This window comes from Xenopus tropicalis, chromosome 10 (genome assembly GCF_000004195.4).
Source record: "Xenopus tropicalis strain Nigerian chromosome 10, UCB_Xtro_10.0, whole genome shotgun sequence".
Lineage (NCBI taxonomy): Eukaryota > Metazoa > Chordata > Amphibia > Anura > Pipidae > Xenopus > Xenopus tropicalis.
In genome coordinates, this window is record NC_030686.2 from 28,948,896 (window position 1) to 28,961,423 (window position 12,528).

General features: G+C 38.9%; 1 protein-coding gene across 1 annotated transcript; it reads left to right on the forward strand.

Annotated features, from left to right (window-relative positions):
- The first annotated feature begins 10,413 nt into the window (after nucleotides 1-10,413).
- On the forward strand, nucleotides 10,414-12,528 carry LOC116407921. The gene is made up of 3 exons (XM_031894193.1): nucleotides 10,414-10,432; nucleotides 11,223-11,296; nucleotides 11,953-12,528. The coding sequence occupies exons 1-3, from the start codon at nucleotides 10,414-10,416 to the stop codon at nucleotides 12,493-12,495; spliced, it is 636 nt and encodes a 211-aa protein (XP_031750053.1). The 3' UTR covers nucleotides 12,496-12,528.

Consider the following 12,528-nt stretch of genomic DNA (forward strand, 5'->3'; position numbering starts at 1 on the left):
CTACAAGTACCATAATGCAACGTGATGCCGGGCAGCGAATAACGTTGTAGCGCTGAAAGGGGAAGATTGCGCATGCGTGCTCCGGAAGCATGTTTCATGTGGAGGTCAGAACATAAGATTCGTCTCGCACCACCCTCCCCCCGTGCATGTGTACGTACACACAGGCGGGGGGGGCGGGTGCGAATCGAATGCCGGATGCGCTGCTATTACCTGACTCGAGTATAAGCCGAGGGTTACTTTTTCAGCACGTTTTCGGTGCTGAAAAACTCGGCTTACACTCGAGTATATACGGTGAATAATATTGTCCTTGCATGAGATTTAGAATTTTGCCATAGAATATTTGCCCAGTGCTTTTACATTACCCATTACCTATTACCCTCCATGTTCCTCTATGAGGGGGCGGCCATATTTGTGCAGCAGGAGGCTGTTAGAATTAGAAGCTATAACTGACAGGCTGAGAAGGGACAGTCAGGTTGGCAAAACAGTCAGGTTTAGGGACTTCAACTAACAATTACTTACAAAAGCAGCCATATTAGTGAGAAATGATCACCATGACCTATAGGGAACTTGAGGCCTTGCCAGTAAATTGTTAAGGGGAATAAATAACCTCTCCTCCTGTGAATCTTCCCTTTGCTAATACATACAATATCTACATTAACTCTGTGATCCCAGAGCAGAGAAGTGCACACTCGCTCTCAGGTAAGTTGATTAACAACAACAAGACCATATTATCTTCTCTATAAGGAAGGATGGGTTATCTTTGGCCGTGCTGTACAACTGCGCTTCTACTCTCAAGTGTTTGGATAGTGGAAGACTAATTGGGCTCAGGCGTGTGGACTTCATTTCTTATTGCAGACTGATATATCGTCTGCCGTTTTATCACTGTGAAGTCTGTACCAGTAGTGAGTCTAGAATAAATAAATACACACTATTTTAAAGGTGATTTCTACAGGATAAGGAGATCCATTTGTTAAGTAGACGTGTAATTATTCTTTGGATTCATAAACAACTAGTGTTTTTTTTTTAATTGTATTAATTGTGTTGCCCATTTATCTGTTTTTACAGACAAAATGTTCAGTGTTTTTATCCTATTGGTATAACGGAGAGGAATGTGATATCTAGTTCCTATGGATTTGCACTGATAAAATCTTGCTTTAGCACTTAAAAAGACCAGCAATATGAACAAATGAGCATTATTCTTTTGAAGGTTTTCATTGAAGCAATGATCATTTTTTCTGTTGACTAAACAAGGTCCCACCTGGTCTGATATATTCAATAGGCTGATGGCTCATGGGACGTTTATTCTCCCTGTATATTTCAGCCAGCGGAGAAGTGACGGCATCTACCCACGCAGCCTTTCATCAATTTAAATGGGAAACATCTGACTGCACTGGTATTGGCTCCAGTTAGGTCTAACACTAGTCCTGGCACTGTAGTGCGTTCACTTTGAACTAAATACATTGTGAAATATTGTTTTACATTCTGTTGTTTTGGGAGAAGAGTTATTGGCTTTTCTGTGCTTTAATGGGGGAACTTATTTCCGGTGCACATCACACTAATTCTGTGTACTTCAAGGAAAACAACAGAAGCCTCTCTTGCATTATGGCAGGGTTTTTAGATACACGCTCTGGATCAGAGTCTGTGTCCCATTGGACAAAATAGGAACAAATACCCTTTATCTTAATTGGTGAATAACATTTACTACACTGTGGCTTAGAATGCCTGCAAAAGAGAGAATGAGGGCTAGCTGAGGATATGAAACAGACGCCTTATAATTATAATTCATGTAAGTGCATGATATCTGAAGCTCCAGTGAAACAAAAAACACTTCTAAGAGTAATGGCGCAAGGGATGTATTGTCATTCAATGCATTCTATAGCCCAAAGCTTGTGTAAAAATAAAATAAATGGTATTATCCACATGGGTAATTCTGTGATAACATTGGCTGAAATACACAAGTGGAGGAAAGTACCATGTGTGGAGAGGCTGGAAAAGTCCATCAGTTGAGGACCAGGTTGTGGGTGTGGTCCTGTTCTGACAGGTCTGACCCTACCATTTAATTGGACTGTTGGTGTAGGGTCATTATGATTGGATTGGCCCAATGGTTTACTTACTGTGTATAGGCAGCTTTAGATCATGTGTATTTCTAGACATTCCCCCAAATGTCCTTCAAAAGAAACTTTATGTAAACATCATACTTTGTAAAAAACACAAGTACACGTTACATGAACATTATGTTTAAATGCGTTTGTGGCATTTTAATTTTCCTTTGCACACTTTGTTTTGCTCATAGTGTATGTTCTAGCCTGTATCTGGCACTTTAACCTTACATTTCCATGGAACTAGATAAAATGCAATGTTGATCTTCCAGAAGATTGTTACCAGATTCAAGAAGGTGTAATAGTGTTGTGCAGACTGTGGCTTTAGGTTTGTTTTGGTAATAAGACTGAGCTTTGTTTTAGGTCTTTGTGAAACCTTTCTAAATGGAGGTCGGGTCTGGCCCCGCCAGTCCCTCAAGGTTAATGCACTTTTAATTCTGAATATACTTTGATTATCATTTCTGTTTTGTGACTCTGTTTCTTTCTGTGTGCGACATTTCCTCAACATCTCTCAAACAACAAAAATACCCCACACAATTTCAAATATGGGAGGGGGATCCTTGTGATAGAAAAGGTTTATAGTCTGAAACCATAGCTCGTTGCTATAGGAGATGTATTTTATTTCCAGGAATCAGTAAAACTCAGTGTGCTGATTGTATTTAAAAGTCAGGCATGTGTAACACCAAAAATACATGCAGAGGCAGATTTGGGAAAAAAGTTTTTTCACATCAGTCAGTAGCCTTGAATCGAGTGTTTTGCCTCCAATAAGGGTTAATTTTATCTTTAGTATCTTAGTTGGGATCAAGTACAAAGTAGTGTTTTATTATTACAGAGAAAAAGGAATTTATTGAAAAAAAAATAGAATTATTTGCTTATATATAATATGAAGTTGATCATGGCATTTCTAGTAATTCAATGGGTTTCCAGATAATAGATCCCATACCTGTATTTCCTTTGTGCCTATTTCTAATGAAGACACATGGCACAGTGCTATAGAGGCCAAGGAGTAAAGTTGCCTTTTTTGTGCACCTCCATAGAGGGAAGAAGCACACCGGCATACTGGCAATTGCAGAAAGCTGTGGCTACATGTAAATGTGCTAAAGGCAATTGCTGGTGTGCCGGGGTGCTTCTGGAGATCTATGGATTTGGCTTGAAGCAGCAGTGGAACTGAATGCACCCTATGGAATTATGTAAGTGGTGTACCCACACAGTACAACAAATTTCAGAAAGGTCTATGGGAGCCTGCTGAATAGAAGGCACATTTTAGTTAAATATTTTAAAAAAAATTTATTAGTGTGAAAACTATTTGATGTTAAAAAAGTAAAATGTAGCATTTCGGAAGAAACTTAAGTTAGTGAGCAGTGAAGAGTCATCTGACATATCTCTGATCAGACCGCTGGCTGTGTCCTGTCAGACAACCAAAAGCAGGTGGCACTGTTGTTTTAAATTCATCATAACAGTGTAAAACAGCTAATATCATGAAAACTAGAAAACTTGCAGTGGCACTCAGAAGGGCAATTTCACACTTATTTTTGAAGGTAAAATTCCCTTTAAGATCTTTATCAAGTAATGTACCCTTAATAGAGAAACAAGGAATTATGGGAACAAAATAACTTGTCTTGCAGATTGCAATATTTGTGCCCATGACTGTGAGCCTACAGTGAGGCACGGGGAGGTGGCAGATCACACTGCTTCATTCAACCCAGTGTTTTTGTGCCGGCCCTGATACCCCACAGCAGTGTGCCTGGCTCCGTGTGTGATGGCACTGCAGCATCAGAATCCACACAGATCCAGGATCTTAAAAATACGAATTATTATAATCTGAGGTTACTGTTTATTAAATTCTTTACAAATTATCTACTTTCCAACATATTACATATTAGCAGGTAGGCAGGTTATATATAGGCATATAGGTGGCGATACACGTGGCGCACAAAAGATCAAAAGATCGTTCAATCCGCCACTAACGTTCATGGCTGAATCTGATCTGTAGATCTGAAGGATCCCTTCTGGCCCTGAAGAATTGTCTCACCAATATAAATCCCTATAAATACTTCAGGGGAACACATTTTCCAATTAAGGACAGATTGTAGACTTCTGGCCATGTGAATAAACAATAGATCCAATTCATTGCATTCACTGCATAAATCTGGTCATCATCAATATACAGCCATGTCTGACAGCAGGATCTTACCAAATACCCCTTCCCTAAAGATTTGCCATCGACACAACACGCCTGTGGGATACAAACGCTCTATGTTGCATCCGACAAGATAAAGTCTGATGAAGATGCAGGAACAGAACATTCCATCAGACTTGATCTGATCCAACTTTACATTACAGCTTATGGAGATCAGATTTGGTTGGGTTGGGTGCTGTTGCATGACAAGATCAGGTAAAATCTGACCCACTGAATCTGATCAAAATCTCCGGTGGAGTTTAGCCCTAAAGGGCACCTATCTTGAGAATATGGTTTCCTCCGCCTGAGGTGCAGGCTAATAGTGCCCTTTAATATATTGATATAAATGTTTCTGTAGAAGCCTCACAATGAATATCCTTTTGTCTGCATTATCCATATGCATTAAAATGATTGCAATATACATTCTCCAGGCAGCAGAAACACAACACATAACATTTTCTGAAGAACTTTCTGCTTTATCTATAGTTTGCACTGACAGGCTCAGCATCCAGCTATCTGTGCATTCTTCACATGGGATTACTGGGTTCCCTTTCTTTGCCTTTTGCACAGTCAGGCTCATTATTGATTGGCACAGATCTTAACCAGCACGACTACTGCACTCTTTAGCCTCGCTGACGCCGCTGCACTGCAGAGCTGTACTGAGTACACACACTGCTTTCTTCTACGTTTGCATCTTAAATAAGCCTCTCGGGAGGGAAGGAGTGGATTCCTTCTTTATTGGTTTAGCACTACATTTCCCAGCACCCCTAGCAGGCACAGGCTGTCAGGGCATGCTGGGACATGTTTCATAACAGTCAGAGGCCTGCAGGTTGATCATCTAAGGCCCTGCACAGGATAATGACATTGCACCGTGAAAATAAATCCACTGTTATTATAATCTTGACCCTTCTGAAAATGATATAAAATGAATTTTAAAAATCTGCCTACGTTGTCAAATGTGCCCTTTAACCTTTTTGTTGCTGGCAACGCATTGTCCCAGCAGTTCTGTTTGCCCATGCTGTGTACCTGTTACTGAATAGAACAGTATCACATACTTTGCACTGGCTCTTGGTTTCTTACTGATAAACTATATATATATGTGTTAGGTTTTTGTGTTCTACAGTTTGGAGCAGGGAAGACTGGAATCTTAGATCTGATTTCAAGTGCTCAGCTTAGGGATTCTTTAAACCTGACAGCCCTGTTTCATTTGCACGTCCTCTGGGGAAAAGACTTTTATATCTTTATATCTTATTAAGGGGAAACACATAAAACTTCACAATACATCAAATACAATTTCATGTGCCTGTAAAGCCTTATGCCAATGGCCCCTGGGATGTGCTCTGAAAACTGTAGGAGGAGAAGCCTTTACATGGCCTTGCATTCTATCATTTACTAGAATAAAATCAGTCTGGCACTAGTGGTGACGAGCAGAATTTTGGCAGGAATACTCGGTATATTGCCTGGGAGCCATTACAGTTCAGTTCTGTGCCCTCTAAGCTATTATCCATAATGGCCCATCAGATTGTTTCCTATTCCTTAACCATCTAAGTGACACAAAGATGCAGTTTCTCTTCAATTTCTTCAATTTCTTTCAGGGCCAATAATCATTAACCCACAAGGATCATAGAATTATTTGTTGGAGGGGCCATTTGGCTGGACATACATGCCTAGATGGTCGGGCAGCATAGTCAAAGCTAGCCAAAACTGCCTACAATATCTGGGCATGTATAGCCAACTAGAGGCCTGTCTAGCTGGAGTATTATAGTCAGATGTGGCCGTCCAATATATTGGTTCTCATCATTCCCAACTCCACTGATGCCTTTTCATGATATCATCATTTTATTACCATTCTTCAACTATATATATATATGGTGTAATGGATAATGGATACAAGCAAAAACTTGGGCGCTATAGACCTGGGCTGGGGTGTGTTTACTTGGTGTGTTTCTGCTGGAATGTATTTGACCATGCATTAACAGCAGCTGGAGGACCTGCAGTGCCACCAACCACATGGAGATCACTAGTACGTGCACCAGATGCACAAAAAGACCTGTCTAGCCATGTCTGACACATGTACTTCGAGTCCCCACACTATTACAATTTGTTCAACCCCAGAGATGCCCAAATATACCAAGAAATGCTTGTTTGTACATGCCCATAGGGTAATTACACACAGTTAGGAAGTTTTTCCTTAGAGCACCCAAAACAGCCACCCATGTAGACTAACATTACAATCATCAGACTTGCAGGGGAGGATTTTTTGGGCACTGTAATGCCTTGGTTTTTGGCTAAAAGAGCCCTGTGTACCCTTAGTGATTATAGTGTAATTCAGAAGTCTCCAACGTTTTTAACTTGTTAGCCACATTCAAATGTAAAAACAAGTTCCTAGGGGTGCCGAATTGGCTATTTGTTATTCCCTACGTGGACTGGAAGCCTACAGGAGGCTGTGATTGTAAGTACAACTGTTTCTTATGCAACTAAAACTTGCCCAAAAGCCATGAATGCAAAAAGAAGCACATACTTTGAGGCCACTGGAAGCAACATCTGGGGGTTGGTGAGTAACATTTTGCTTGTGAGCTACTGGTCGGGGATCACTGGTGTAATTCATGCAGTTCTATTACCACGCTGCTATTATTATTTATTATTATTATTAGCTGCATACTTCACTAAAGTAGTATGTGTGTAAAGCATTTCAAATTACATTTTTTCATACAGGCCTACGATGGAAAGACAGGCTGGTAGGAAATCTCCCATCATTTGCAGAGAAGCTTCTGATCCTCTCTGTTATGTTATTGCCACAAAGTGTAGCCCTGGATAAATGTGGGAGATGAGATGCTAGAAAGTGAAAGCTTTGAAGTAATTTTCAGGTATTTCATTAAAAACCCTAATTTTAGTAAAGGGTTAGTAGACTGGAGTAGAAAGACATGGTTACCCATTTCGGATTTGCTTAAATGCGTACTTTCTTTCCAAAAAATATGGTTTGGGGTGTAAATGTATTTCTTTGTGGCTTTACCCAAAAATGCAGTAAATGTGTTGATTTTTCAGTAGCAGAGTCAATTTCTTTCATACTGAAAGTGCTGGTAACAATAACTCCGGGGGGGCTTACTTACTAATATAGGTATCAAACCAATCAGCAATAGATTTTGAATCATCTAAAGGTCCAACAATTAACAGACTCTAACTGATTGGCCCACAGCCCAACCAAACGAATACCATGTGATGGGCCAGACTTATGCATGGGCACCTTTCTATTGTTCCAATAAGTAGGGCCAACATTTGGAACAGCAGGAAGTGAAGAGCCAATACTGATCATTCCACTGCTGGAAAGTTCATGTAGAAGATGCTCATATCATTGAGTAAATAGATCTCAATATAAACAGCTGATGTTACTCTATAATAAACTAATTAACAGCCAGTTCATTGGGTCAGCGGAGTTTTCCCTAAGTTTAACCTACCCACCTCCCTGCCTCATTTAGGGGGCCAATAACTAGACAGTAGTAGTTCATATATATAGTAAAAATGATTAATATGCTAATAAGTCAGTCAGTTGATTTGGGGCTCAGTGGAGCTTGCCCAAGTTAGACCCTACCTGCCCCTGTCATGCTGCTCTGTACTCTCATTGCTTGATAAGTAACTTAAGTACATTTCTTTCAACCTTTGCAAGTTTCTGCACAATTTACATAAATTGTCTAGAAGTAAGTCTAGGGGCCCAATAATCTTGCTGTGGGGCCCAATAACCAATCCTTCAACTGCTGGAAAGTTCATGAAGTTAATAGCTTATATAATTCAGTAAATAGATCCAAATATAAACTGCCATACTCTGTAACAAGCAGTTCAGATAAACAGTTAATAAAACAGTTAATATGATATTTAGTCAGTCATTTCATTGGGGGGAATGCGGAATTTACCTTAAGGCTGAAGTCAGACGTGGCGTATTCTCGGCAAGCCGAAAAACGATTACCGAGAATACGCCCCGCTTCTGTAAATGCGTCCAACCTGTGCCTGCACCCGAATGAATGAGATACGCTCAGGTACAGGCACATGTAGCCGAAATACACATAAACTTTGCATTCTCTCGCGTTTTTATGCGTATTTCGGCTACATGTGCCTGCACCTGAGCGTATCTCATTCATTCGGGTGCAGGCACAGGTAGGACGCACTTCCAGTAGTGGAGCGTATACTCGGCAAGTGTTTTCGGTTTGACAAGAATACGCCACGTCTGACATCGGCCTAAGTTGTTTAATTCATTAATGGTCAGTGGAGTTCGCTCCTGTTAAGCTTCTCAGCATTGCCACTGCTTGCTACGCTAGTTATATAAGCTCCTATTTATTAAATTACTTTAAGTTTCTAGGCAACGTGTGTAAGTTTAATGTAACTTTATAGGTAATTTGAGCAATTTTAATAACTTTAATGATACAATTGGGCCCAAATTCATATGCAGATCTCACCAGGCCCAGCACAACTGCCCCTCCCCCCCAGATGGCAGCCCTGATACTGGATGTTGTATTTGGATATTTGTGCATCAGCGATCACTATAAAACTCACTCCTGACACAGTAACTGATTCTTTATTATTTTTTGTGTTCAAGTTTACACTTCATGAGTATTTAATATTTTAAGGTTAGTTACTGACATTTGATATCGATTGTATATTATAATAAAGTCAGAGGCTGGAAGAGAGGTATTTACTTGCAAGAAAAGTTTAAACAAGTATTTAATTTTTGGGGAACTATTAAGTATAGTTTTACATGTAATTTAATAGAGCTTTCTAAACAAAGTCATTTTAAAAATGTCTCTTTGCTATCCCCCTCTCAGCAATCTGTCTCAACATGGAGACCTTCATGAAATGAAGCCTGTATTACACTTTTGTTTTCTCGACAGTTACCATTTAACTGCAATTTAGAGCATTGAAACTCTCTGTAGGTATGTGTGCAATTGGTTTCCATAGTAACGACATTCTAAGGCTGAGTGTATTCCACAGTGTAAACACCAGAGTCATTATGACATCATCACAATGTGATGATGTCACAATGGTCACTGTTTAGCTGTAGAACACACACACTCAGGCACAGCCACATTTGGTTCCTCACATCAGAGTGCGAAGACGAGCTTGTCATCTGATAAAAAAACCCGAGATACCGCAGTTTTTTAAAGAATGTGTTCCAGACTTTTTTGTTGCCTGCCATGCAGGAAAACGGTAAGGATATTAAAATATTTAATTTATGGGGAACTTTCATCAAAATAAACATTTAATATAACATAAATCTCATGGAAAGAGACTTTCTAAACCAAATCATTTAAAAAGTTATTGTCACAATCCCTCAGCAATCTGTCTCTACATGTAGGATTCCATGAGATGAAGCTTATATGACATTTTTAACCAAAATGGAGAATGTCAGAGCGATCTGTATGCAGATTCTACAATCCAATAAATCCTCTAATATAAACTCTGGGGAATAGTGACGAGCCAATCTGTCCCATTTTGCTTCAGCAAAAAAATCATGAAACTGCTGAAAAATATGCAAAATGCATTGTTAATTGGCGGTTTTTGTTAATTTTTTTTTTCCCACTCCTTAACTGTAATCAAGCTTATTATAAGCATCTGTAGTATTAGCTTATTAGAAGTATGTGTAGTATTAGCTTATTAGAAGTATGTGTAGTATTAGCTTATTAGAAGTATGTGTAGTATTAGCTTATTAGAAGTATGTGTAGTATTAGCTTATTAGAAGTATGTGTAGTATTAGCTTATTAGAAGTATGTGTAGTATTAGCTTATTACAAGTATGTGTAGTATTAGCTTATTAGAAGTATGTGTAGTATTAGCTTATTAGAAGTATGTGTAGTATTAGCTTATTAGAAGTATGTGTAGTATTAGCTTATTAGAAGTATGTGTAGTATTAGCTTATTAGAAGTATGTGTATGCAGATGTTAATCAAAATAATGAATCAGCTAATGTAACAGTTAAAGAAACTCAGATGCGCCCCAGTAGTTGATCTGACTGCATTTCAATTTAAAGTGAATTAGTTTGAAGTGAAATGTCTTCATTTAACCTGAATTCACTAATCATATAAATATCTATATTTCAGCAGAAAAAGCTGGATGAGTTTGAAGTTGTCATTGGACAATTCAGAAGCGAAATGGAGCGCGAATTGAAAGGTAATAATCAAATTCTTTCGATATTCCCTTAATAGATATTTCATAAGCTAACTCCTATGTACCTACACACACAAAGTTTGGAACTCTATAACCATTTAATAATGTACTATGGATTATCTCTCTAAGGACAGTATAGGGGCCAATTATGGATATAGAAAAATAAATATTTTGCTTGTTTTTATGGCAATTTAGCCACTGGAAGGCAGTGTTTGTTTAAAGACTAAGAACAAGATTAAAAACAAGTAAGAAGCAATCAGCATGGCAGCTTCTAGTTATATATATTTTATATATATATATATATATAATATGCAGTAGAAGCCGGCACTCACGTGTAAAGCGAAAAAATATGCCTGGGTGCAGTTCCACTAGTATGTACACAGATGCTTGGAAGAAGGTACCGCTCACGCAGGTCTTAGATTCAATTTTGTAAATTTTTATTATAGAGGCAAGAGAACTGACGTTTCGGCTGCAACACCAGCCTTTGACAAAGGCTGGTGTTGCAGCCGAAACGTCAGTTCTCTTGCCTCTATAATAAAAATTTACAAAATTGAATCTAAGACCTGCGTGAGCGGTACCTTCTTCCAAGCATCTGTATATATATATATATATATATATATATAAATAAGAATATCTGTATAAAAGAACCTAACAATTAGACATATTTCCCCTGTAATAGCACTAAACCTTTACTTCAACAACCTTTCTGCGCCTTTTCAATTTAATCACAAGGTTTGAGTTATCGTTTATGTAAAGCAGAACATATCTCACAAATATTTTTCCTTTTCTCCAGAAATAGAAGGAATCTACAAGGAGCAGCTAGAGGAGATCCGGGAAGCCTGGATGGATTCGCTGGCTCATTTAGAGGTATGTAAATAATAAATATACTCTGTGTTCCACTAAAGAATTCTATATACTGTATATAAATATATGATATATCAAGAGAGCTGAGCACCCAAATGGTTCAATGTTCAAATGCAGCTTCCTTTATTTACCGTTTTCATGATTAGTGCCCCTTAGTCCCCATTAAGACAGTCCTTTAGTTGGTTCCCAATGAGCCCAGATGACCTCACTGCGCGCTCAGTTCCTATGTAACTGTGGCTTCCCGTATAACTTAAAGCACTACCCATAGGGAATATGGTTTCCTTGTTGCTACCTTTAGTACTTTCAGTATTGCAGTTTTTCATCTTCAGGGTTACATCTAACGTAATAACTAGAATCTGGCTGCAGAGCAATCATTTGTACCTGCATCTAAATGACATTTTAATTACCAGCCCACAATACCCAGCCATCTGCCACTCACCCCAATGTACCACCTCCCAACACTTGTGCAGAGCCTCACCCTGTATTTACTGTATAGAACAAAGGCCAGTTATTCCCAGATTCTGAATTGTTGCAGTAGGTCAGCTTTCTTAAATGGTATAAATGGACTTATTTATCTTAAAATACAACTACTTTTTTGTATGAAATTAGAAATGTAAAAATGATTGGCCTGATGATTTTATTCTTTGCTTTACTTGCAGGACAGAATTGATGATATATTAGGGGTCATAGACGATATGCAGACCCTAATATTTGAAATGAAGGCAAAAGAAAGGAAAGAATTAGAACTCACTGAAGAGTCTTATGAAACTGCTATGGGGAGTTCCTTAAGCAGTGAAAACACTGCCGAGGAGCAACCTACAAGCAGTGAGGGCTCTAACAGTGAGGGAGAGGAACAGGAAGGATCGGAAAGCGGGACAAGTAAGGAAGAAAGAATGGAGAAAAGTGAAAGTGCAGAGGATAAAAACAATGTGAAGCAAGTGAGCTTCGCAGGAAACCTCTGCACTTTTCATGAGATCCCGCAAAGGAAGAAGGAAAAAGGAAGCAAATTCATAAGATTCTTTAGAAGAATCTTTGGAAAGAAAGCTAAGAAAAGTTGGATTAAAGAGAACACGGAAAACTGCGATGAAAGTGGACAACGCACAGACATGGAAAGAGGGTCTACCACCATAATAGATGATGGGACCCGGCATTGGAAGAGCGCAATGCTTGATCATGAGGAAGATCGGCTGCTGAATGATTAAAGCAGTCCGAGGAAGCAGTGAGAAAATTTAAAA

What these genes read in the sequence shown, in the direction of transcription:
- LOC116407921 (XM_031894193.1), top strand. An exon ending in ATTCGCTGGCTCATTTAGAG is followed by an intron (nt 11,297 to 11,952) that starts GTATGTAAATAA and finishes CTTTACTTGCAG; the next exon opens with GACAGAATTGATGATATATT.